This window comes from Triturus cristatus, chromosome 2_1 (genome assembly GCF_964204655.1).
Source record: "Triturus cristatus chromosome 2_1, aTriCri1.1, whole genome shotgun sequence".
Lineage (NCBI taxonomy): Eukaryota > Metazoa > Chordata > Amphibia > Caudata > Salamandridae > Triturus > Triturus cristatus.
In genome coordinates, this window is record NC_140581.1 from 895,904,423 (window position 1) to 895,927,491 (window position 23,069).

The 23,069-nt window shown below is 45.6% G+C and overlaps 2 protein-coding genes across 2 annotated transcripts in view; one reads left to right on the forward strand and one right to left on the reverse strand.

Annotated features, from left to right (window-relative positions):
* PCSK5 (proprotein convertase subtilisin/kexin type 5) overlaps positions 1–23,069 on the forward strand; it is a 1,432,234-nt gene that overhangs the window by 1,231,951 nt on the left and 177,214 nt on the right. The window contains exon 27 of the mRNA XM_085633086.1: positions 8,314–8,514. Coding sequence (XP_085489212.1) covers positions 8,314–8,514 — 201 coding nt within the window. The remainder of the gene's footprint in view (positions 1–8,313; positions 8,515–23,069) is intronic.
* On the reverse strand, positions 19,428–20,915 carry LOC146866055 (endogenous retrovirus group PABLB member 1 Env polyprotein-like). Its single transcript, XM_085640879.1, has one exon. The coding sequence runs from the start codon at positions 20,913–20,915 to the stop codon at positions 19,428–19,430; it is 1,488 nt and encodes a 495-aa protein (XP_085497005.1).

A 23,069-nucleotide genomic window follows, 5' to 3' on the forward strand; every position in this document is an offset into this window, starting at 1 on the left:
GCCAAGTATTTAGTGGGTAGGGCCTATGGTGGTGGTCTCTAGCACTGGGATTTTAAAACTAACACTTAAGGATTATGGTCACTCCAGCCAGACCATTTGGTCTGGTAATCAACTAAAGAGCTAAGAAGGGGCGAGGAAATCAAGATATAATCCACATTTGATTCCGAACCCCTGCCAACATAGGTAGGGGCTACTCGAGCACTGGGTATAGCCAGATTCAGGGATTGGATTAGTAAATTCGCTTGGTCCCCTTGAGTGGTATGATCAAAACGTACCATTGAAAGATCATCTCCAAGGGGAAGGCCCTGAAAATGCAACAAGTTTTTAAACCAACAAGTTTTTAAACAGGGGTGGATATTAAGATTTCCTTTGACCACAACTGAGATTTAGAAAGTGGAACTTTCGCCCAGAACCAAAAAGAGGGTCTTATATTTCTCTATAATCATACCCAATGAAGAAATGACATTAGAATGGGGAATATGTCATTTAGAATTATAAATATTTTTCATCAATAAGATTGATTTATCCGGAAATGTGAGTAGTACCCCCCTTTATTTGACAAATTGGTCTTCACCTCAGCCATTACACAATTCAGGGACAAGGATATTAAAATGCACATCCTCACCCTGGCTCGCCCCGAGAAAGATGGAATGGCTGGGTGAAAAAAATTAGCAAAGCTGTCCAGAAAAGGTATATTCCTAACAGACCAGGTTTCCTGGAAGGTCAATCTATGATAGGGCCTGATAAAGTCTAGCCAATTCAAATCCCTGACCTTCTCCTCAAGGCCTGCTTTGTTCCATGAGAGACAGCTAAGCTGATCGTTAGAATCAGACCCTAAAGAGGAACTATCGGCTCCTCCACCTTTCTGGCAAAATCAACATCAGACTCAATAGAGGGTTGTCAAACTCAAGAGAATCAAGAACCTAAAATCTATTAGAAGACATAAGGGGGAAAGCAAGATCCCTGGGGCACCTAGGATATGCCTTGTGGGGACCGCGAGATGCCTGAGAGTGAGTAGGCCTGGGAGTTCTCACCTGGAATGCAAACCCTGGATTTTAGAAGAACCTCAGCGTCTGCAGCCTAATACTTGTAGAGGAGCCATCTGTCCCCTGAAAAGCGGCTAAGATTCTACCAGCGACTCAGCTATTGCTAAAGTTCACCACAGTGCAATTGCTGTGGAACAATTTGGTGTCTTGTCCAACTCAACCCACCCTCCTTACCATGGTAATTTGTGTATGGATGTGTGCAACGACCCCAAACCTCCTAGAGAGCCAATGGGGTGCTTTGTTCTTTAACTGTGACAACCCTTCACTTGGGGTACATCTACTAGGACCACCCCATAGGGTGTGCAATCAGGGGGACGATCTAATCGATCAGCCTTGGGTCAGAGCCCAGCCCAGGCGGAGTCTCACGTTGAGCCCTATTGAAGGTAGATGGGGCATGGCCATATCCTGGCTCTGAGGGTTAAATTGAAGGGGCTCTATTGTAAATACCAGCCTTAGAGTTTTCCATACCAGTGCTCTTTGCCCCGGAGGCACCCCATGCCTTGTAGAGCTGGAAATTGCAACGGTAGACGTAGGGGGTATAGGAGTAAAAGGGGGTAAGTTATTCCTGTTAGTATGACTTCCCTGTGATGATACGCCAGAACTAACAGAGCTGAGGATATGTTTAGGCTGGTTATTTGCACATGCCCAATGATTACTGGACTCACTTGCCAAAAGATTTTTCATTAGTCTATTTTTAGATTCGAGAAAATCTATCACTCTCATGTTTAAAGAAAAGACAGCATCTCTAGCAATATTAAATTCAGACCTCAGGTTCTCTACAATGGCTTTGATATCATCCAAACAAACAGCATTGGCAGCATTAACGCCCAGGCCAATTACAGGCCAGTCCTTATGTCTGTTTGCATCAGTGAATGGGGTATCACAAATAGCTGGATATGACAAAGATGAACAAGATATATGATTAGTTATCACCACATCCAATAGAGAACCGCTTTTGTCAAGGAGTATCTAGGTAGAAAGCAAGGTGAAGGGATTTAAAGGTTTTCCTTCCTGCTCGGATCGAAATTAGTAGTTGTAGGATTTTTAATGCTGGAATTAGCACTAGTTGGCTTCCCCTTATAGAATTGGGTAATCTTTAACAAATTCACAACACATCCCATGAAGGCTTAAAAAACGAAGATTAAACAGAAACAGCATGCAGGACCAAGGAGGAGCCCCAGCCCTGCCTATTCCTGGCATTGACGGGTGCAGGACAGGTCTTCCCTGTGACCAGGCTTTGCCCGGATGCGGCCCAAATGCGTCCCACGCAGTGGTGAGGAGTTTGTGCTTTTTAGGGCCAGAGGTCACCCCCGCTTCAGAAGCAACAGCAGAATCCTGGGTTAGGTAGTCCCCAATGATGTCTCAGTGCAACCTGCGCAGCGGTTGAGGAATTCACGCTTTATAGCGCCTGGGGCCAGAGGTCGCACTCCCTCCAGCAGCAATAGCAGAATCCTGGGACAGGTGTTACCCAATAATGTCTCAGTGTGTCCAGCGCAGCGGTTAGGAGTTCATGCTTTACGCTGCCTGGGGCCAGAGGTCACGCCCCTCCAGCAGCAACAGCAGAATCCTGGGACAGGCAGTCCCCAATAATGTCTCAGTGTGTACATTTGGAGCAGGTTTCTGATTTTATTTGGATTATCTAAGTATTCCAGGGCCCGTATTACATATTGACATTGTTTGTGCCGGGCTCAAACAATGCCAATGCACCCCATTATGGTGTATGCGCTGCCCCCATGGCAGCTGCAAACTCGTTCTTCCCCCAGGGCAGCGCATTCATGTGAAAACACGGAGCAGCTGTTCCGTGTTTTCACTGTGTGACTGGCACCCACCTGCACTTTCAAAGGGGGTTAGAGATCCCCTTGCGGGCGAGTGCAATCTATGACTGCACCCACCAGCAAGGGGATGTCTGGGGGCGTCCAAGGGACCCCTTTTACCCCTGCAGAGGGCTGCTCTCAGGGGGCGCACTGATAGTGCACTACCTTTTAAATGGCGCACTGTCAGTGTGCCTTCGGAAGGCTTCTTTGACTCTGCGCCTGCATCTGTAATATGGACACGCCCCTATGCAAATAAGGGAACACCCTCTGTTGATAGCGCTAGCGCTTTAAGGGCGCCAGCTCTATCAGTATTATAGAAGGGGATGCACAAGCGTCAGCGCCCCCTTCTATAATCCAAAAGTGCCCCGGGGTGCAAAAAGCGGGCCTAAATGCCTGTTGCGCCCCCAGGGCACCTTATGTAATACGATTCCAGGAGTACTCCTGGATATCATCAACAGTCACGAAGGAGCAGGCATAATGAAATGTGCTATTTTTCCTTACACAGAGCTTCAACCACATGGAAAGTTCTCTGTCAGTAAGTGATTCGGAAATGTGAATCTTCACATATAACTATTTTATTGTTTTCCCAGTAGAAAATATGTTCCTTGAGGTAAACCACACGACCTACATCCTCAACACTTATGAGGGCATATATTTTCCCATCCTAGAAAAACACTCTAACAGGAGTACTTTTGTATGTAATTTCAGGGTAGGAGCTCTATCATAAATACCAGCCCTAGAGTTATCCATACAGGTGCTCTTTGCCCCAGGGGCACCCCCATGCCTTGTAGAGTTGGAAATTGCAGTGGTAGACTTAGGGGTCATAGGAGTAAAAGGGGTAAGTTATTCCTGTTAGTATGACTTCCCTGTGATGATACGCCAGAACTAACAGAGCTGAGGATATGTTTAGGCTGGTTATTTGCACATGCCCGATGATTACTGGACTCACTTGCCAAAAGATTCTTCATTAGTCTATTTGTAGATTCGAGAAAATCTATCACTCTCATGTTTAAAGAAAAGACAGCATCTCTAACAATATTAAATTCATACCTCAGGTTCTCTACAATGGCTTTGATATCATCCAAACAAACAGCATTGGCAGCATTAACGTCCAGGCCAATTACAGGCTAGTCCTTAGGTCTGTTTGCATCATTGAATGGGGTATCACAAATAGCTGGACATGACAAAGATGAACAAGATATATGATTAATTATCACTGCATCCAATAGCGAATCATTGTTATAATGGAGTATCTGGGTAGAAATCAAGGTGATGGGATCCACAGGTGTTGGCTTCTTCTCAGAGTGTAAATTAGTAGTAGTAGGATTTTTAATGCTGGGATGAGCGCTATTTAGTTTCCCCTTCCCCTTATAGAATTGGGTAAACCTAGATTTAGTGGCTGTAGGTGCTGGTGTTGCAGGTATGTTTCTTTTGCTATTGAGAATGTCTTCCACCTCCACAATTAAATCATCAATACCTTGCAGTCCACAGTTCCTTGCCCCATGGCTCCTGGCCTATTTAGGCTCCTTCCCAACTCCCAGGGAATTGTCAGTTGCCTTTCGTTTGCCCATTTGGAATAAAATGGAGTAGAAGCACCCGCCACCAATAGTCAAATTATGGCACGCTCGAATAGTCAAAGCAGCCAGAGTCACAATAGAAATGAAAGTTCTTTAACAAGGTCACAATACATCATATGAAGGCTTACCAAAAGAAGATTAAACACAAAAGGCACGCAGGACCTTGGGGGTGGTCCTGCCCTGCCTCTTCCTGGCGTTGACGGGTGCAGGACGGGCCTTCCCTTGGTCCGGGCTTTGCCGAGGCACAGCCAAATGTGTCCCACACTGTGGTGAGGAGTTTGTGCTTTTTAGGGCCAGAGGTCACCCCCTCTCCCACAGCAACAGCAGAATCCTGGAATAGATATTCCCTAATGATGTCTCAGCGCATCCTGCACAGCAGTTAGGGAGTTCACGCTTTACAGCGCCTGGGGCCAGGCGTCGCAGTCTCTCCAGCAGCAACAGCAGAATCCTGGGAGAGGTATTCCTCAGTAATAACTGCACGTGTCCAGCGCAGCGGTGAGGAGTACACGCTTTACAGCGCCTGGGGCCAGGCGTCGCAGTCCCTCCAGCAGCAATAGCAGAATCCTGGGAGAGGTATTCCTCAGTAATAACTGCACGTGTCCAGCGCAGCGGTGAGGAGTACACGCTTTACAGCGCCTGGGGCCAGGCGTCGCAGTCCCTCCAGCAGCAACAACAGAATCCTGGGAGAGGTAGTCCCCAATAATGTCTCAGTGCGTACATTTGGAGTAGGTTTCTGACTTTATTTGGATCCTCTAAGTATTCCAGGAGTACTCCTGGATATCATCAACAGTCATGAAGGAGCAGGCATAATGAAATGTACAATTTATCCTTACACAGAGCTTCAACCACATGGAAAATTATTTGTCAGTAAGTGATTCAGAAATGTGAATCTTCATATATAATTATTTTATTGTTTTCCCAGCGAAATTATGTTCCTTGAGGTAAACCACGTAACCTACAGCCTCAATACTAATGAGGGCATATATTTTCCCATCCTACAAAAAACACTCTAACATGAGTAGTTTTGTATGTATTTCCAGGGTAGGGTACTAACCGCAAATAATCTTCAAGATGGAACTTTAGCATCCAATAAATGTTTCTCCTAGGTCCTTGTGGAAACTCAAAGATTAAAAAGGTGAGAGGCAGAGGGCCTAATAACCAATTGATTTCAATTGCCCATACCAATATCTGCTCCTTCTTGAGATTTGAAAAGACTAACAGAGGAAGTTTCTTTGGTTTAATTTTCGTCCTAATAAGGAGGCGGAGGCAATGTAATCCATTAAGTCAGATAACTGAGTAACGTTTTGGTTGATCAGTGTTAGAAATTGGGTTTTTGGTTGGCAGAGGTATGTACCCTGTCCAAGCAGGAGCCACAATCCTAGTCAGGATAAGTCACAATACACCCTAAATAATCCTGTGCTCACCCTCTGGTAGCTTGGCACAGAGCAGTCAGGCTTAATTTAAGAGGCAATGTGTAAAGTATTTGTGCAACACTTCAAACAGTAACACAGTGCAATCACCACAAAAAGACTCCACACTAAATTAGAAAAATAAAGATTATTTTTATAAATAAAAGAAGACCAAAACAACAAAAATCCAACATGTAGATGTTGAGATATGAATTTGTAAAGACTAAAGGTAAAATAGCACTTAAAAGCAATAACCGCTTAAATGGGATATCTGGTTGTGCTGGACCAGAGAAAAGTCAAAAGTTCAGGCCGACCGCAATGGAGAGTGGAAAACAGAGACCGACTTTATCCGGCTGAACCAAATTACCTTGATTTGGAATGCAGCCAAAGCGATGCATCGATGTCGAGCCATGCAGTGGACGAGATGCATTGATTTTTTCCATGCAACTGCGGCGATGTGTCGGTTCCGAGTGCGACGCACTGGTTTCGAATGTGATGCGCGGATACTGATCCCGCAATTGGCGATGCATCAACTCTGAAGGCAATGCGCTGTTCCCAAAGATGACGCACTGGGTCTGCTCCATGCAGCAACAAGAATGCGCTGGTTTCGACACACAAATGCAAAGATGTACCAGTTTTGACAAGGATGTGTGGGTTCTGGTTGAAGCAGCACTTTATAACCACTTCCAACGGCCCAGGACTGGGTTGGCATCACTTGGCAGGGCAATACTTGCAGCAAGCAAAGACAGGTGCTGTAGCATGGTCAGCAGAAGTCTTTGATGTCCCTGAGACTTAGAACAGGAGGCAAGCCAGCAAGCACTTGAAGTCACTCTGGGCTGAAGTGATGCAGATTCAGTCCTTCTCACCCAGGCAGGAGAACAACAGGCAGCAGGGAAGTTCAGCAAGGCAAGAGTCTAGCAAAGCAGCAGTCCAGAAGAGTGGCGGTCCTTTCGGCAGCACAGCAGTTCTTCTTCCTGGATGAGCCTTGGCAGGCCCAGAAGTGTACTGAACTCACGGTGTCAGGGGTCCAGTTCTTGTACCCAGTTGGGCCTTTGAAGTTGGGGAGACTTCAGTGAAAGCTGTGAAGTGCACAGGGGTCCTACCTTCCTGCCCTGACTCCAGACTCACTACAGGGGGTTATGCAGCCCTTTGTGTGTGGACTGGACACAGTCTATTCAGATGTAAGTCTGAGGCTGTGCTTGCTCGCCCGTCCCATCTCCCAGGAAGGCCCATCAAGACACATTAACACCCCACTTTAAAATATGCTCAACTCATCCCGGTGTAATTTTGAGACACCAGGATACATTCAGCAGTGCCTGCTCGTTATCTGCTTTCCTTCTGAGCAGCAAGTGCAGATGGGGAGGGGGGTTTTGTCATTTGAGACTCCAGCTGGGCCATAACAAAGGTCCAACGTAAGGGCTCATTTGGCCTTCTTTTGTTCGAGTATCCAGGCTGGGGGCTGCCTGTAGCCTCACACCTAGATGTAAATGCAGAGGAAGGGAAACAAAAGCAGCAGCTTGTTAACACTTCAAAGGCACATAAGAGAGGCACAGATTTTGACTTTGTTGGGACCTACATATATAATAGATAGTCATGCACTGTAAGAAAGCCAGATGTGTTACTCTGTCCCAGTGCAAAATAACAATTTAAATACCAGTATTTTTTATTTGTTTTACAGCGTTATTCATCCCAATATAGAGATTCAGATCACTTTACAGCAAACATACACATAATACTGAGAATAAAGCACTCAAGTTTGTAAATCATTGCACAGGATGTGTTACATAAGACAGTGAGGGTTACTGGGTGTAGGAGTCACATATCATCCTTCAGAGCTCACCCTGCTATACTAGAAGGATTATAATGCAACTGCGTGTAACAAAAGGATGTTTGTGTTCAAAGCAGTAACCCACTTACCTATCTACATAAAATCAAATCTGCCATCTGCATGTTACATGATGTGCTTTTGCAGGAGGCACATTAACCCTGTATGCTTCGTTAAGTCAAAACTAGGACTAGACAAAAGCAGATCTTTCCATCAAATGTGTTAACCACCAGGCAGCTAAAGCAATCACATCTACATGGAAATTTGCTGCACATGAAATATTACGCCTGGTGGGATAGGCTTGCAGCAGAGTTAGTTTGGTAATCTTTGTGTTAAGGAACCTGTCACGCGCAGTGATGTCACTTCCTGTGATGTCACTTCCTGTAATGCCACGCGCCGTGGTGTCACTTCCTGTGATACTTCCTAACTTGGAGAGTCCCCCCACTTCTTTTCTTAGGACTTGTGCCCTGGTTAGACCACTTTTAAGCAGTTGCCTATAACCTGATGAAACGTGAGCTCTCAAACAGAAGAAAATAAACGTTGAGATCTCACTATGAAAAGTCCATTGAATGTTTAATACTTCATTAAAGGTTTTCAGGGTTGCTTTCCTGTTAGTGACCTCTTTTCCTGTGTTTTTTGCAGATGGCCAGTGTGTGAGCGACTGCGGGTCTGGTTACTACCGTGACGAGGATGAAGGGGAGTGCGACATGTGCCACAGAACCTGCGATACATGCACTGGGCCCAACTTCCATGAATGCACCAGATGCAGAGGTTCCTTGCTTTTCCAGGACGGAAAATGCATAGATCCGAGCAAGGCAGTGTTAGAGGGAAAGTACTGGGACGGTAGGTTATGCTGCCCTTCCCCAAGTTTTAGAGGACACCTGAGCAAAGTTCATGTCTTTGAACACCTTCCGCCCAGCCCTACGTTGTCACCTTTATATTTGCCTATCCAGATTTATGACTATTGGGACCCTAACTAGTCCTGATCCACTGGTTACACTTTCGAGTTGAATGAATATCCATTTTTTCTCAATATTTGACGATTTCTGCTGTCTGTGTTATTTAATCCTCACAGAAATTGTGTCTGCATTTATGTGTTCCTCTAAACTTGTGGCTGTTGGAGTGAAAGCAGAAGTTCTTAAATTCTAAGGTGAGAGTAGGTGTGCCAAAAGAAGAAATTCGAAACAAGTTCTGTGACTTCGTAAACATTATTTTAATCAGATGGAGCAAACGTAAGGAGCAACCTTTAGCTGTCCTATCTGCCTGCAGGTCCAGAACCGCAACTGACAATCATTCAAACATCCACTCAACACTCTAACTCTAGTTACACTTACTCTCTACACACACCCGCCACACACACTAACATTACACATTTCACGCACATACATGCATGCGCATAATCAGCACACAGCAGCGACAAAAGGCTACAGGGCAGACTTAAAAAGAGTTCACTCGACGCAGCATGAGTAGGAGGGAACAGAACTGTGCCATATCTACTTAGAAGTGGTGCAGTCCTACTCTCTCCCTGCACTGGTGCACTCGTGGCTGCCATGCGCCAACACAAGCATGCATGCAAAATAGTGTAAGGGTGTCTGCATTGCACTCAGCATAGTGTTTGTGCCGGAAGGAAAAAATGGGCAGAAATGAAAACAATTCTCCTCATTATGTGCAGGATTTCGGAGTAAGTGCCTTTCTACAATTCTTTGTAGCTAGAGATTTGTGTAAAAATTCATGGGCGGTTCCACAGAAATGCCTATGTATGGCTCATGAAACGCAAAGTAACGCATGGCAGCGCATTGCATGTGTTGCGCTACTTTGGGTAACAAACCAACGCAAATCTTTCAACACTTGTATGTGGGTCTATCCCACTTTAATACCAGCTTTAATGTCACTCTTCTTTTTGCAGCACTACAGTTATGTGTGCATATATGGTGGGAACTCTCATTAGTAATAGTTTGAATATCCACAAATGCTTTACCAACATTCTCACGTGCCCTCCCTTAGTAACTTCAATTTCTTTACCTCTTTACTGAACGTCTTGCTGCAAAACGGCTGTCAGCAAGTAGAATGTGATGTCAGAAATCCACAAATCCTAATTCAGGAGCTGCAAGTTGCAACCATAAATTTCACTTTTTGCGATAATGCATTGCACATTTTTTTTTTTACATTTTTGTTTTTATAAATCTTTTTATTGATAACAAAATAGGACATTGCACAGATATTCATTAATTTGTTGAACATGGTAATTAGCACACATTGAGCACACATTTTCTTTGCTATTTATTGTATTTATACCTCCCCTCTCCTATCTTTACTCCTGCACTCTAATCGAGTGAAGCGGAGATGCACCAGGCCGAGGGAAAGCCCAAATATTTCCTCGGTATACGTTCCAGTTGCCCCATATTTGTTTCCATTTCCTAGGACAGTCTCGAGATTCATAAACTGTTTTTTCAGTTATCATGCACCAATCCATGCCTCTCTTCCAAGCCTCAACTGTGTGTGTCTCTGTTGCCCCCCATGCTCCAGCTATGTTACGTTTGGTTACCACCATTCCTAATGCCGCCCACGTTTTTTATTTACTCTTCAAGTCAGTGGGTTCCCAAACATTCAAAAGGCACCTTTTGGCCCCAGGGCCCAGATTTGTCCCAAGCTTCTGTCATACAGTGAAGTACATTCACCCAATATCTCTGTATGTGTCTACAATTCCAAACGCTATGGAAACATTTACCCTCTTGATTACATTGTCTCCTACATTTGGGATCCTCCCTATACAGACCCCCCAGGATATAGCGGCATGGATTCGCAAATTTAGCGGCACAAATATGGAAATTTAGCGGCACAAATATGGAAATTTAGCGGCATTTTTGCGGCACTTTATTTTACTCATAATGATTCATTTTCAGCCTTAAATCATTGGAAACTCTTTTAGCAGAGTATTCCACTTTGAATAGGGAACCTGGAATATGGAACAGAGGAAGCAGCCCACAGGTGAAGGCTGTTATCCTTTGGAAATGCAATTCTCCATTTGCTTTAGTATAGCAGTTATCACACCTTTTGACACATTGCGGGACCGGTGTTTTTCAATCTGCAGATTATGCAGATGGTGGATTTTGTGGCAAATTCATAACTATGCGAAATTCGCAGCGGCCGCACAGTCGCATAATTCCAGTGGCACTGACTATAAGTCCCAGAATTCAATTGTAAAAAAACCTGGAACTGGAGCATCACACATGGACCTGGGAAACCTGACAGGATTGATGGTGGCAAACTAGCTAATTTACTGTGCAAGCTATGTTTTTGTCAATAACACTTTGTAATATGTTCATTATGTAAAAACCAAAACGATTTTTTCCCCGTTTTCAACTCTTGCTCTCTCATTGCCTTTGTTTCCTTCACCCTTTAATCTTTCTCACGTTTTGGTGTTGTTTTCCCTTGTAGCTTACTATTGTAACCCTGCCATTGTTTCCATTCGCTTTGTCTTCCACAGCAAAAATCTATCAACAGGAACTGACTGATATGTCCCCTGCTTTCGGGCTTCTCACTCGCATAATTTAATACTGTGCCCTACCATTCTATGTCCAGGCCTCTCTTATCTGCCAGGAATCTCTGTCGAGTGCCTCCCCAGTTACATCCCGAACTGTTTGAAACCCTAAACCTGTGGTTCCTAGATTCAGAATGGGCAGGGTCCGGTGATATTTTATTCAACAGAAAGAACATTAGCCGAGTCTCATTCACCTGTGGTTTTGCGCAAGATTTTAAGGAACACAATAGTACTTAAGACACAGCAACTACAACAGTCCTTCAAAACACTGGAAAATAAAAATAGTAGGTCACATTTGAGAGTAAAGTCAATGTGCCCCATATCATGCTAGACGTGAAGGCTAGGTAGTTATGAGAACGATATTTAGACACTGCCTCATCTGCAGAGAAAGAGGATCAGAGTGTGACAGGAGTGTGTGTGTGGAGATGACCACTTTCCACATTAATTATTGTTCAGTTACTACTTCCTGCTGTTCAATTTATTGGCTTATTCATATTTTTTAGGTGGGAAGGTTTTGGAGTGTTGCCCCATACCGAAAGAAACGGTGGTCTTGTGTAATCCCTTTTCTTCTGCCGTTTTACAAAAGTGCCGATTTCGCGGGCACTTTTGTAAAAATCGCGGCATTTTTACAAAAGTGCCGATTTCGCGGCAAGCCGCGAAATCGCGAAATCCTGGAGGGTCTGCCTATACCCCATCTTGACCAGTGCGGGACCTGAGAAGTACACTCTGTGTAGAACCTTGAGTTGTATTAATTTGAGCCGTGAAGAAATCGCCACTTCTTATGGGGAGGCCAGCGCCTCCAGCCACTTGTCATCCTCCAGAACCGCAATATTGCTTTCCCAGGTCCTGTGGAACTGCAGAAGGGGATCAGGCGTATTGTTGTTCAGTTTTGTGCATAGAATCAGTGAGGATTCTGTCCTCCAGAGGGGAGGACTCGGGGGCACCTTGCCCCTGGTGATTGCCGCTTGTAGGGCTTATCTAACCTGCATGTATCTAAACCTTTCCGTTACAGCAAGTTCATAATCTTGTTGCAATTCTGTGAAGGAGAGAATACCCCCCTGTGTCCACAGGTCTCCCACTGAGAGAATCCAATCGTGTCCCACTGATCGAATCCCTTGGTTTTGCTCAAGGTTCCCAGTTGTTCCGTATCCCATAATGGGGTGGCTTGTGTGATCCTCCCTGCCCATCCCAGGCTCCCTTTAACCGTGTGCCATATGTGGACTGCATGACTGGTGGGACCTGGGAGCTGCAGTCGAGACGGCCTGGTGTACAGAGCCCAAAGAAATATCCCTCCTGGAAGGATCCATCTATCCATTCTATACCCAGGATCATCTTGTGGCCTGTATATGCAGTGGTTAATAGCTGTAAGCTGTGCAGCCCAATAGTATTTCTGAATGTTAGGGAGTCCTATACCTTCGTCTTACCATCTCCTCGTCAGCTTCTGGGCGACCACTTGAGGCGGCTTCCCCACCCACAACAGCTCTTTCTGCTCACTGTTGATTGCTTTGAAGTAGGAGGTGGGAACTGGAAATGGCACATTATGCAGCACATACATAAAGTGTGGGAGAGACATCATCTTAAATAATGCTGCATGACCCAAGAGTGACAACGGAAGAGTTTTCCAGTGTCTTACATCAGACCTCAAGCACTGCAGGGGGGGCTAGAGGTTCTGGGCATAGAATTTCTCAGTATCAGTAGTGATATATATACACAAAGGTATCTAAACCCCTCCTCTGCTCTCTCCAATGTACACCCGCTAGGCAGCAGGGGAAATTTACCCTGCAACACGAATATTGTTGACTTTGTCCAATTAATTGTATAGCCCGAGTACTTTCCAAATGTCGAGAATATATTGAGGACTCTTTTGATTGACAACTGGGGCGATGCCAAACACAGCAATATGTCATCCGCATAGAGAGAGATGCGATCTTCCCAGCCCTCCACCCATATAAGACTTCTTATCAGTGGGTCTCTGCGTATCCATGACGTCAGTGGCTCTAACAGTAACGCAAAAATCAACGGCGACGGGGCATCCCTGCCTAGTCCCCCTGGCGAGAGCAAATATTGGGGATTTTTTTTGTTGACTGCCACCTGCGCTAATGGGTCATTGCACAGGAGTCTAATCCAGCCTATGAAATTGGGTCCAAATCCCATTTTGCTCAATACTGTGAATAAATAGGGCCACTCAATTGTGTCAAAGGCTATTCTGGCATCCAGAGACAACACCATTGCATCTTCCCTCAACGTATCTATCTTTCCCAATACCCAATGCAGTCGTCGAAGGTTAAGGGATGTATTTCTCTTTGGCATGAAACCGAATTGGTCAGGTTGTACCAGATTCGGGATAACTTGTATCAAACGTGTGGCCAATAGTTTTGCTAAAATCTTTTCCTCTGCATTGAGAAAAGATATGAGCCTATAAGAGGAGCACTCGTATTTAGGTTTACTTTCCTTATGAATTACCACTATGGTGGCCAGCCTATGGTCTACTGGGAGCCCACCCACTTCTCTGCTTTTTATATGCATATCTTTGAGGTGGTGTGCACTAGTGTTGGATGCTAGTTTATAGAGTTCTATTGGGAGGCTTTTGGGTCCCGTCACTTTCCCAGACCACAGGCCCCTGATGGCCTGTGCTACTTCTTCATTGGATAGATCACTTTCCACCAATGCTAGATCCTCAGCTGTGAGTGCTGGTAGCTGTATATCGACTCTCAACTCTGTTTCTGGCATGGTATTGGTGGACACATATATCTTTTGGTAGTATTTCCCAAACTCATCTGCTGTTGATTGTGGATCGCTTAGTTTTTCTCCACTCTCAGGGATAAACTCTGTTACTAGTCAATTCACTTGATCACGCTTGTCAAGCCATGCTTGTAGCTTCCCTGCCTTGTCCCCAACCGGATATATTCTTTTCAGGGTTGCCCTATTTAATGCTTTTGCTGCATCCGTAACCAGATCCTTATATCCCTCCAGCCGCAAGATTTTTCCCTCCAACTCAGTGATCTCTGCACTTTTCTCTTTTCGGGCCCTCGCTATTGCTAAGATAGCTTGGCTCCTTACCGCCGTCTTAAAAGCCTCCCAGAGCGTCCGAGCCCACCCTACTGAGCCTACGTTTTCCTGGATGTACAGTTCTATCCTGTATATAACTTTATCCTTTACTAAAGGTATTTTGAGGCTCTATGAGCTAATCGGCGCCAACCTACCCGCCTGCTGCTCTCCCACCAATTTGGACCACACTGGGGAGTGATCTGAAACACCCCTTGCCAGATGTTGCACCTCTTTAATTTGTCCCACCTGATCAGCCAGAGTGAGCAGATAATCTATCCTGGAGACACTGTTATGGGCACCTGAGTGGAGCATAAGTTGCACCTCGCTGGGTTGGAGGGTACGCCACACGTCCACCAAGCCCATTGCACCCAGGAATTCCTAAAGATGCAACTTGGTGGAGCGCATGTCCAGAGGGGGGTGACGGTCAAGCTGGCCCGAAACTACTGTATTGAAGTCCCCTCTTATCAGGAGTCGCCCCTCCGGTATATTTATTAAGTTTGAAGACCATGGGGGACATATATCATCACTATGGTGAGCACTCCCAGCTCCCTGACAACGCTGCATATTTACCCCGCGTGTCCACCCAGGTGCGGTCGATCGACATGCGAAAGGCCTGTCTCATCAGGATGCCCACCCCTCTAGATCCAGAGGAGAATCCAGAATGTACTGCAAGTGTGTATCCCCATCGATCCAGCACCTTACGGGTGTTGCCCAATAAATGTGTCTCTTGTAAGAGAACTACTTCAGGGGAGTGTCGCTTTATAAATTGGAGTACAAGCCCTCTCTTAAGCCTATCTCCCAATCCATTAACATTCCAGGATAATAGTCTAAGTCCTTTATCTGCTAGTGGAGTCATCATATCTAGTACTGGCCCTCGCCTGCACTCCCAGCTTCCCCCCCCATTTTCATACAACATAATTTGTGTGGTGACATCTCAAAAACGGAGTAGGACATGTGGGATGTTCATTATTACACACTGTGCTACTTCTCTTACCTAGTTTAACTATCAATTGTTTGTCATCTAAACCATAGCCTAAATATATAAACAACTAACTACCACCCTCTCTGCGTCCCTGCAATCTGGGCTTAAACCTACCCATTTCCCCAACTATGCAGAGTGCCTGTCACCCTGGTCACAAACTATTCTACTTTATATGGGGGGTGGACTGACTGATCTTTCGCCTACCATCCCATGCATACAATAATACAAGTGCTCCATCACAGTTACTTAAAGAATTAAAAGATATTGTCACTTAGCCGGTCTCAAGCCTTTGTGCATACAGTTCAGATGGTGTTGAATTGCCTCCCAAAGTCACTCTTTTAGATCACCCACTTCTGTCGCGGTTGCAGGATGGATCAGTTGCCAAGTCTCTCAGAGTTTCCCAGCTCCACAGAGATGTCTCGCGCTCAGTCGAGCCTCATTTAGGTACCTGAGAGTCTCACCATGCACTGCTTAGGGTGGCTCCCTATCGCCGGTCTCCATCCTTCCACCCAGTCTTGCGCCGCCTCTAGGGTATGAAAGAACCATGCCTTTCCCTCTAATTCGATTCATAGTGTGGCTGGAAACAACATTGATTAATTCAATCCCTTACCTCTAAGCACCTTTTTGATGTCCGGGAAGGCCCGTCTCTGTTTCTGAAAATGTACTGGTAAATCAGGAAATTAGGTTATTATGCTGTTTTCGTATTTGACCGGTAGGGCACAGCTGCCCATGTGCAGTATATTATCACGAGCTCTTAAGTTGAGAAGTCTAGCCAAAAGTGGTCTTGGCGGTGCTCCTGGTTTTGGTAATTGGAGAGACCCTTTGGTTTTAAGTATTCAGTGATCAGTCATACGACAAAGAAACCCGCCTCTGGCACCTCCGATTGCTCGGGGACCCCCAGGATTCTAATGTTGTTGCGACATGACCTTCCTTCATATTCATCAAGTTTACTCTCCACACTTTTGCTAGCTACCTGTAGGTCCTGAATTTGTTGTTGCATTATTTTTGTGTCCTGGTGAAGGTTGGAAGTGGCTGCTTCCATTGTTTTAACTATATCGCTCATCTTCTGCAGGTCAGCTCTGATGAGTGTAACTTCTGTCATGATTGAGTCCATTCACCGTTCAGGCGAAGCCATAATGTCCTTCGTGGTGGGATCCCCACCTTCAACGCTTGATCCAGTTGCTATGTCGGCTTTGGCAGCCACCTCTGTTTCGATAGATTTCTGCATTGCGTGTTTGTCCAGCTTTGTTTGGTGGGTGCTTTTGTGACCTTTAACCCTAGCCATCTCTTCTTGTGAGAGCGATAGAGAGGGGAGAAATGTCCAAGGCGAGTCTGCCTTCTTTCCCCTTCAATACTGCCTGCCACTTATCCGTGGGGGTGAGGTGCACCCTCCCCATTCGGCCTGTCAGGGTTCTTTTAAGGGACAGCAAATGGTCTCCAAAGTCATTTAGTGGATCCTCTATTCCCCCCACCTACTTGCTCCAATGTCTTCTGATGTGATGATGCGATCCTAGCCCGTTCCAGAGCACCCTGTCTCTAGTGCTTCTGTTACCGGGCTGCTGATATTTCTAGATCAACCCAAGACTCCGGGCACATCCCTCAGTCCTTCCCAGATCGTACTGCTGTCAATTATATGACTCGGCGTGCACTCTGCTTAACTCAAAACGGAGGGAGGGGGGCTGCAGGTAAAGCGAGAATGACTCTGGGTCTCGTGTAGGCCTTGCCCCTTCCACTTCCCCCGCCCAGTGCCCCGGGCCTGAGCCGAATCTTTTGTGGCTTCGGAGGGACACCTTAACGCTTATATCAGGGCTCTCCACATACAGTCTTATCTTGCCGTGGCAATAATTGGCTGGATCCGTTTCGTCCAGCTATCGGCTCTTCCAATGTGTGGGTGATAACAATATGACCGCTCACCGCTTTTCACTCTTCTTAACAGGCCTCAATGCTCCCCTTCTCTGCTGTGGGCAACCCGAATGACCGTAGGTGCTCTCTGAGTGCCTCTGGAGTCTCCGTACTCGCACTGCTGTGTGTTGGTGCACATGCATGGATTTGTGGCCGGATTAATTAGAGGTGGCGGTTAGATCGATGTGGAGCTCCTGTTCATCTTCATGGGCACGTAGCCACACCCCCAATACATTGCACTTTTCAATGCAAAAGTTTTAATGGATTCAGACCTGAAACTGTCCAGGCCTCATGCTTGCATCCTCTCCATCATTATGCACTTACGGCCAACGCAATGATTGCCCTCAACTATAGGGGGCACTTGAACTGCGGTGGGAAAATGGCGGCGTGTTGGAGGACATCAACATGCCAATGCATACATCACCTCGTTTATGTCCTTGTTCCACCTGCTGGCCATAAGTGCTGAACGGCAGAATCCATAGCTGGTGGAGGCACCAGGGTCTGTGAACCCAGATGAGTCCCCAGCATGGGGAGACACAAGGTACCATGGTATTCTTTAGGTTGTCCTTTCATAGGATGTGCCAGCATCATCCAACAAAAGGCGAGTCTAAGTTACTTCCACGACCCTTACCTTTTAATGTTCAACCAGGATGTAACTCTAGGACCATGAGGTACAGGGTTGACAGGAACCTCTCTTTTGCCTCCCTCGGGCTCATGAAATGCTCATAGATACCTCATGTGGGGTCAGCTGGCTGTGAATAACTGGATATTCCCTGTACCTTGGATATGATGAGAAGGAGGGGTTATCACCAAGGCACAACTGGTGAACCTCAACCCCACACCATTGCTGTTTTCCCCCATGCCAAGTCATGTGAATATCTGGAAGCTAGAGTCACTGTGGAGATACTGCCAGCTGATAGGTGATATCACTGCCTGTGCCATGTAAATGTTGGCTGGGAGGGGGGGAGGTAGAAACTTGGCAAAAGGAGGATCCCTTCACCACACTATAATGGTTTTAATACATTTTACTTATGGATATTTAGGGTTATCGTACACAGAATTGATTTCCAGTTTCAAAAGTATAGAGTGAGTTTACTAAATATTTTCTAAGTCACCCTTAATTAAACTAACAGTTATTTAGCATTTCGTTTTTTTTAATTGGATTTTTTATTAAATGTCCTTGGAGGAATGGGTGAAGACATGGGGGGAGATTTACAAAAAAGGCGCGCAGCCCCTCGCAAGGCTGCATTGCCTTGCGTGACAGGGAGGGAGCAGTGCCTCAGTGCCATAAAGGGAAGGATGTTTAGGTGCAGACTGCTGAGCCTGTTGAGCCTCACTTGTGCATACACACAACAGCATTGCTTCTAATGCCCTGATCTTTAATGCACATCATTAGCCACACTGAAGTACTGGGTTTTTCAGAACCCAGCGGTGCCAGGGGACACACCCAAAGACTTCAAGTTCTTCCTGTTTCAGACTACAGAAACACAGAGTCTTCTAGGTGAAGTCAAAGATCGAATTTATTGGCTGCAGCCAGTAAGAAGTACAACACGGTGTATATTCTCAGGAGACTGCTCAACCTTACAAAGTCAGCCTTCTCTTTTATACAAAATATTATGCTTTAGGCAAACATTCCTTATTTTACAGTTAACCATTCACATATTTTCACTACAAAGAAAAAGAAAAGTCATGATGACAAGCCCATTGTCCAGCCCCTAATCAATTACCCGGCAAGGCTAATTGCTTCCATCAGATATCGACAGACCTCCAATAAAAACGGGCACCTCCTCCTCGTAAAGCAAGTCATAAAGAAGGAAACAGGGACAGGTGTGTAGAAGATTAACCATGGTTTGTGTGTGATCAAAGGGTTTTACGATATGTTGGGCCTTGATACTAATCTCGTTCGACCACTGGGAAAGGAACTGGCCGAACAGGTTTGGCTTCGGGCAGTGGAGTCTGCTTGCCCAGGTCACCGAAGAGTCAACGAAGGTGTGCATGTCCTTCAGACCCATGCTTGGCTTTAGTTCTGGGCCTATGTGAGGGCAATGACAAAATGGCTGTCGTTCTAAAATGGAACCCGAGGGATCAGAACGGAAACTATGATTTCAGGGTGATTTCTTCACCCGAACATGGGGAAAATGCTTGTGCATAGTATCCTAATCATTTGCGGTCTGCTGATACCAAAATCGTCATGATACGACGATGTTTATAACACGGGTCCAGAATTTAAAGTACCACAGACCCTCCTTTTGCCCTTACATAGGCAATTAACCTATACTCACGTCAGTCTGAGTCTAGGTCTGAGTCCAAGTCTATATTCATAAAGTCGTTGAGATATTGCTGTAGCATCATCCTATTACTTAGCTCGTCCCTTGATACAGGTTTCCTTACACACGATATAGCACAGAGGCCACATATTGCAGGAGCACACTGTACACACAGACAAAACAGGAAAAGAATGGCTAAGATCATCCCAATGACTATCAGAATCTTCCATCCCCAGGCGGATATCAGTTCCCAGAACCACCCCATCAATGACCAATCTCCTTTATCCACGTGAATAGATTCGGAGATCTTATGCAGTTTGGAAATGGCCTGGTAAACTGTTGGAGCATTATCTGGAATGAAAACACAGCAACTTGATTGGATCACTGTACATACCCCACCTCGGTCTGCAAGTATGACGTCTAATGCGACCCTATTCTGAAGAGTCATAAGGCGATCCGACTGCAGCTCAGCAGTCAAATTACTAAGGGCACCGGCGGTTTCCACTACCGTGGATTCAACCACCCTTGTCAATTGCCTTATGTTCCTGCTGTTAACCATAGGCCCCCAAAACGGCAGAGAACCCTTCACGAAATCTCCAAACTCTTGTCCTGCAGTGTCATCTTGACTGATGACACCTCTAACTATCCTGGTCTTGTGGTAATCTGCCGCGGCCGTGTAGGTGGGAGGCAACAAGAACGAAACAAAACATGTGCCCGAGAAGTCAGGGGGCAACCATGTATAGGCTCTATTATGGCAGATGAAATAGGTACCCTTAGCTGCTAAGAACGAAGGGGAAGTCTGAGACGCAAAGACATATGTTTCAGTACAGACACTTCTCCCTAACTGAGCTCTGGGATTCTTGCCATTACCTTGCAGACATAGGTGACCCTGATGGGGTACAATCCAAATCGGGGAGGATCCCCTTGCTCGCTGGTTCTCACTCAGAGCAGCTCCATATCCTGTGATGTTCCATCCAATATATGCTAGTGTCTCATCTCTCGGGATAGTCTCATAGGAAATGTCTTCCTTAATCATATCTACTATACCCTTAACTAGAGCACTATTCTTAGCATTATCTTTCACAGAACGTAGGGGGTTGGCTTCATGAGCGTATATGAATATCGTTCTATATGCCCACACAGAACCATTATGGCTGAAAGGCAGGACCAGATAAGGGATACCTTTATCAGTAGTATGAGGCATAAGACCACACACCCAACAGTTAGTTGTGTTAACTACTAATTGGTGTTTGTGTAGAAGCTGAATGAATGAATTAGTGACAAATTCTAATCTTCTAGCATATTCGTGTTCAGGCAGAGGGTGAAAAGAATGCGAGGAAACAGTAGAAGGAGGTATGGGCTGTGCAGTGGGTGCAAACGTCACTTGAAAAGAGAATAAAACAGATCCTATTAAAAACGTAATTACACTAAACAACATGAAAACACATATTATCAAAAATCGTTTCTTTGTCATCATTGTACACATTCTGGCTTTAAAATCCATCTGTTTGGCAGGTCTCTCATTCTCGAAAAACTCCATCCTCTCTAATCGCTGCTCGTGGTGGTAGGGTGTTCTATGCTAAGGAATGCTTCTGTCAGTCGAGGGCAACTCCCTTAGACCGACCAGAACTGTCGACCTAACGTCTTCAGCTGCACTCCAAAGACTCGGGCAACCACGACCCTGCAGCTGAACCTGGATGGCGGTTCGAAAAAAAAAATAAGCAAGTTTCTCAGATGAGAGAGTTGCACTTTCAAAAATAGCAAAAAGAAAAAAGAATTTTATTTGTCCATAGTTCTTTACCTCAAATTATAGTGACTTTTTCCAGATAATGTCTGGTCTTGGAACAAGAGTTCAGGCTCTGTAGTATCTAATCAAATTGACGGTGGCACAGCTTCTTGCAGAATGTTGTCACTTTCTTTCTCAGAAATTGTTCCTTTTACACGTGCATTGCTAAAAGGCAGAAAACGAGGCACAATCTCAGTCTCAGAGTCGGCGATTCCCTCCTGGACCCACCGGTCGTAGGGCAAAGGCAAAGGGACCCTCTTGCAGTGAACGCCGTGGATCCAGTTCTTTTTCCCCTTTACTCGAACAGCCGATCTCGCTGAAAGAAGGACGAGGTGGGGGCCGGTCCAACGGGGCTCATCATACTTTGACCTCTTGAAGTTTTTGACCAGCACCCATGATCCAGGATTGATAGGATGTCCTGGAGCTTCAGAGACCTGAGGCAGAGTATCATGCACCTGTTGGTGTAAAACACGCAATTTAGCCGTCAATTCATACAGATAATCAAGTAATACGGGGTGTTCGATCTCACTGAACTTTGTCGGCCTTGGCACTCCCCATATGTTGGCCGGGCGGCCGAACACAATTTCATAAGGACTAAGTCCCACTCGCGAATGCACAGTCATTCTCGTTGATAGGAGTGCTAAAGGCAGGGCGTCAGGCCATTTAAGACCAGTGCTCGCTTGAATCTTGGCCAGCTTCAATTTTAACGTGCCATTATAGCACTCTACTAGTCCAGCTGATTGGGGGTGATTTGCAGTGTGAAATTTCTGCTGAATACCTAGCCCTTCACATACTTTCTTCATCACACGACTCACAAATTCACTCCCATTATCACTCCAGACCATTCTCGGCATTCCAAATCTGGGGAAGAATTCTTTGACAAGGGCTTTAGCTGTGGATAAGGCAGTGTTGTCTTTTAAGGGATATGCTTCTACCCACCTTGAAAAGGCACAAACAACAACGAGTACGTATTTCAAATTGTTGCATCTTTCCATGTGGATAAAATCTAGCTGCAAAACCTCGAACGGATACGTTGGAGGCACAAAATGACCAGCTGGAGTTGGGGTTCCCCTACTAGGATTGTATTTCAGACACACCATGCAATTTTTGACCACATTCTCTGCACATTTAGGAATTCTAGCATTTTGCCATACTGGAGCCAACAACTTACAAATCCCTTTCACACTGATATGGGCCATCCCATGGGCCATTGTCACCACTGCAAGCACATACGCATCGGGTAACAACCATCGCTGATGTTCTGATAAGTCAATCCAACAACCATTCTTATCCAATTTACCCGTACTTTCTCTCCACATACTCAATTCTTTCTCTGAAGCTTCGGCTTGAAGGGACTTCACACTCTCTATCGTGTCTTCACACATTCCAACATCACCAACCCATCTTGCAGGGCCTGCAACATACATTCGATTCTTCACATCCTTTGCTGTTTCTTTAGCGGTTTCGTCAGCAAATGCATTGCCACGACCAACATCATCGGTAACCTTCTTGTGTGCACTGCATTTCACAATCGGGACTTGTAGTGGCAAGGTCAGCGACTCAAGAAGCTCATTCACTAACTGACCATGCTGTATTTTAGTTCCCTGTGAAGTGAGGAACCCACGTTCTTTCCACAATCGTCCAAAATTATGAGCCACACCAAACGCATACTGGCTGTCAGTATATATGGTCACTTTCATTCCTTTCGATAACACACACGCTCTCGTAAGTGCAATTAACTCTGCTGCTTGAGCTGAATTATGTGGTATACGTGCAGCTTCAACAATCGTATGCAAAGTCGTGACAGTATATGCTGCAGTCGTATCACCATTCGGAAGCTTAAAGCATGAACCATCCACCCATAAGGTACCA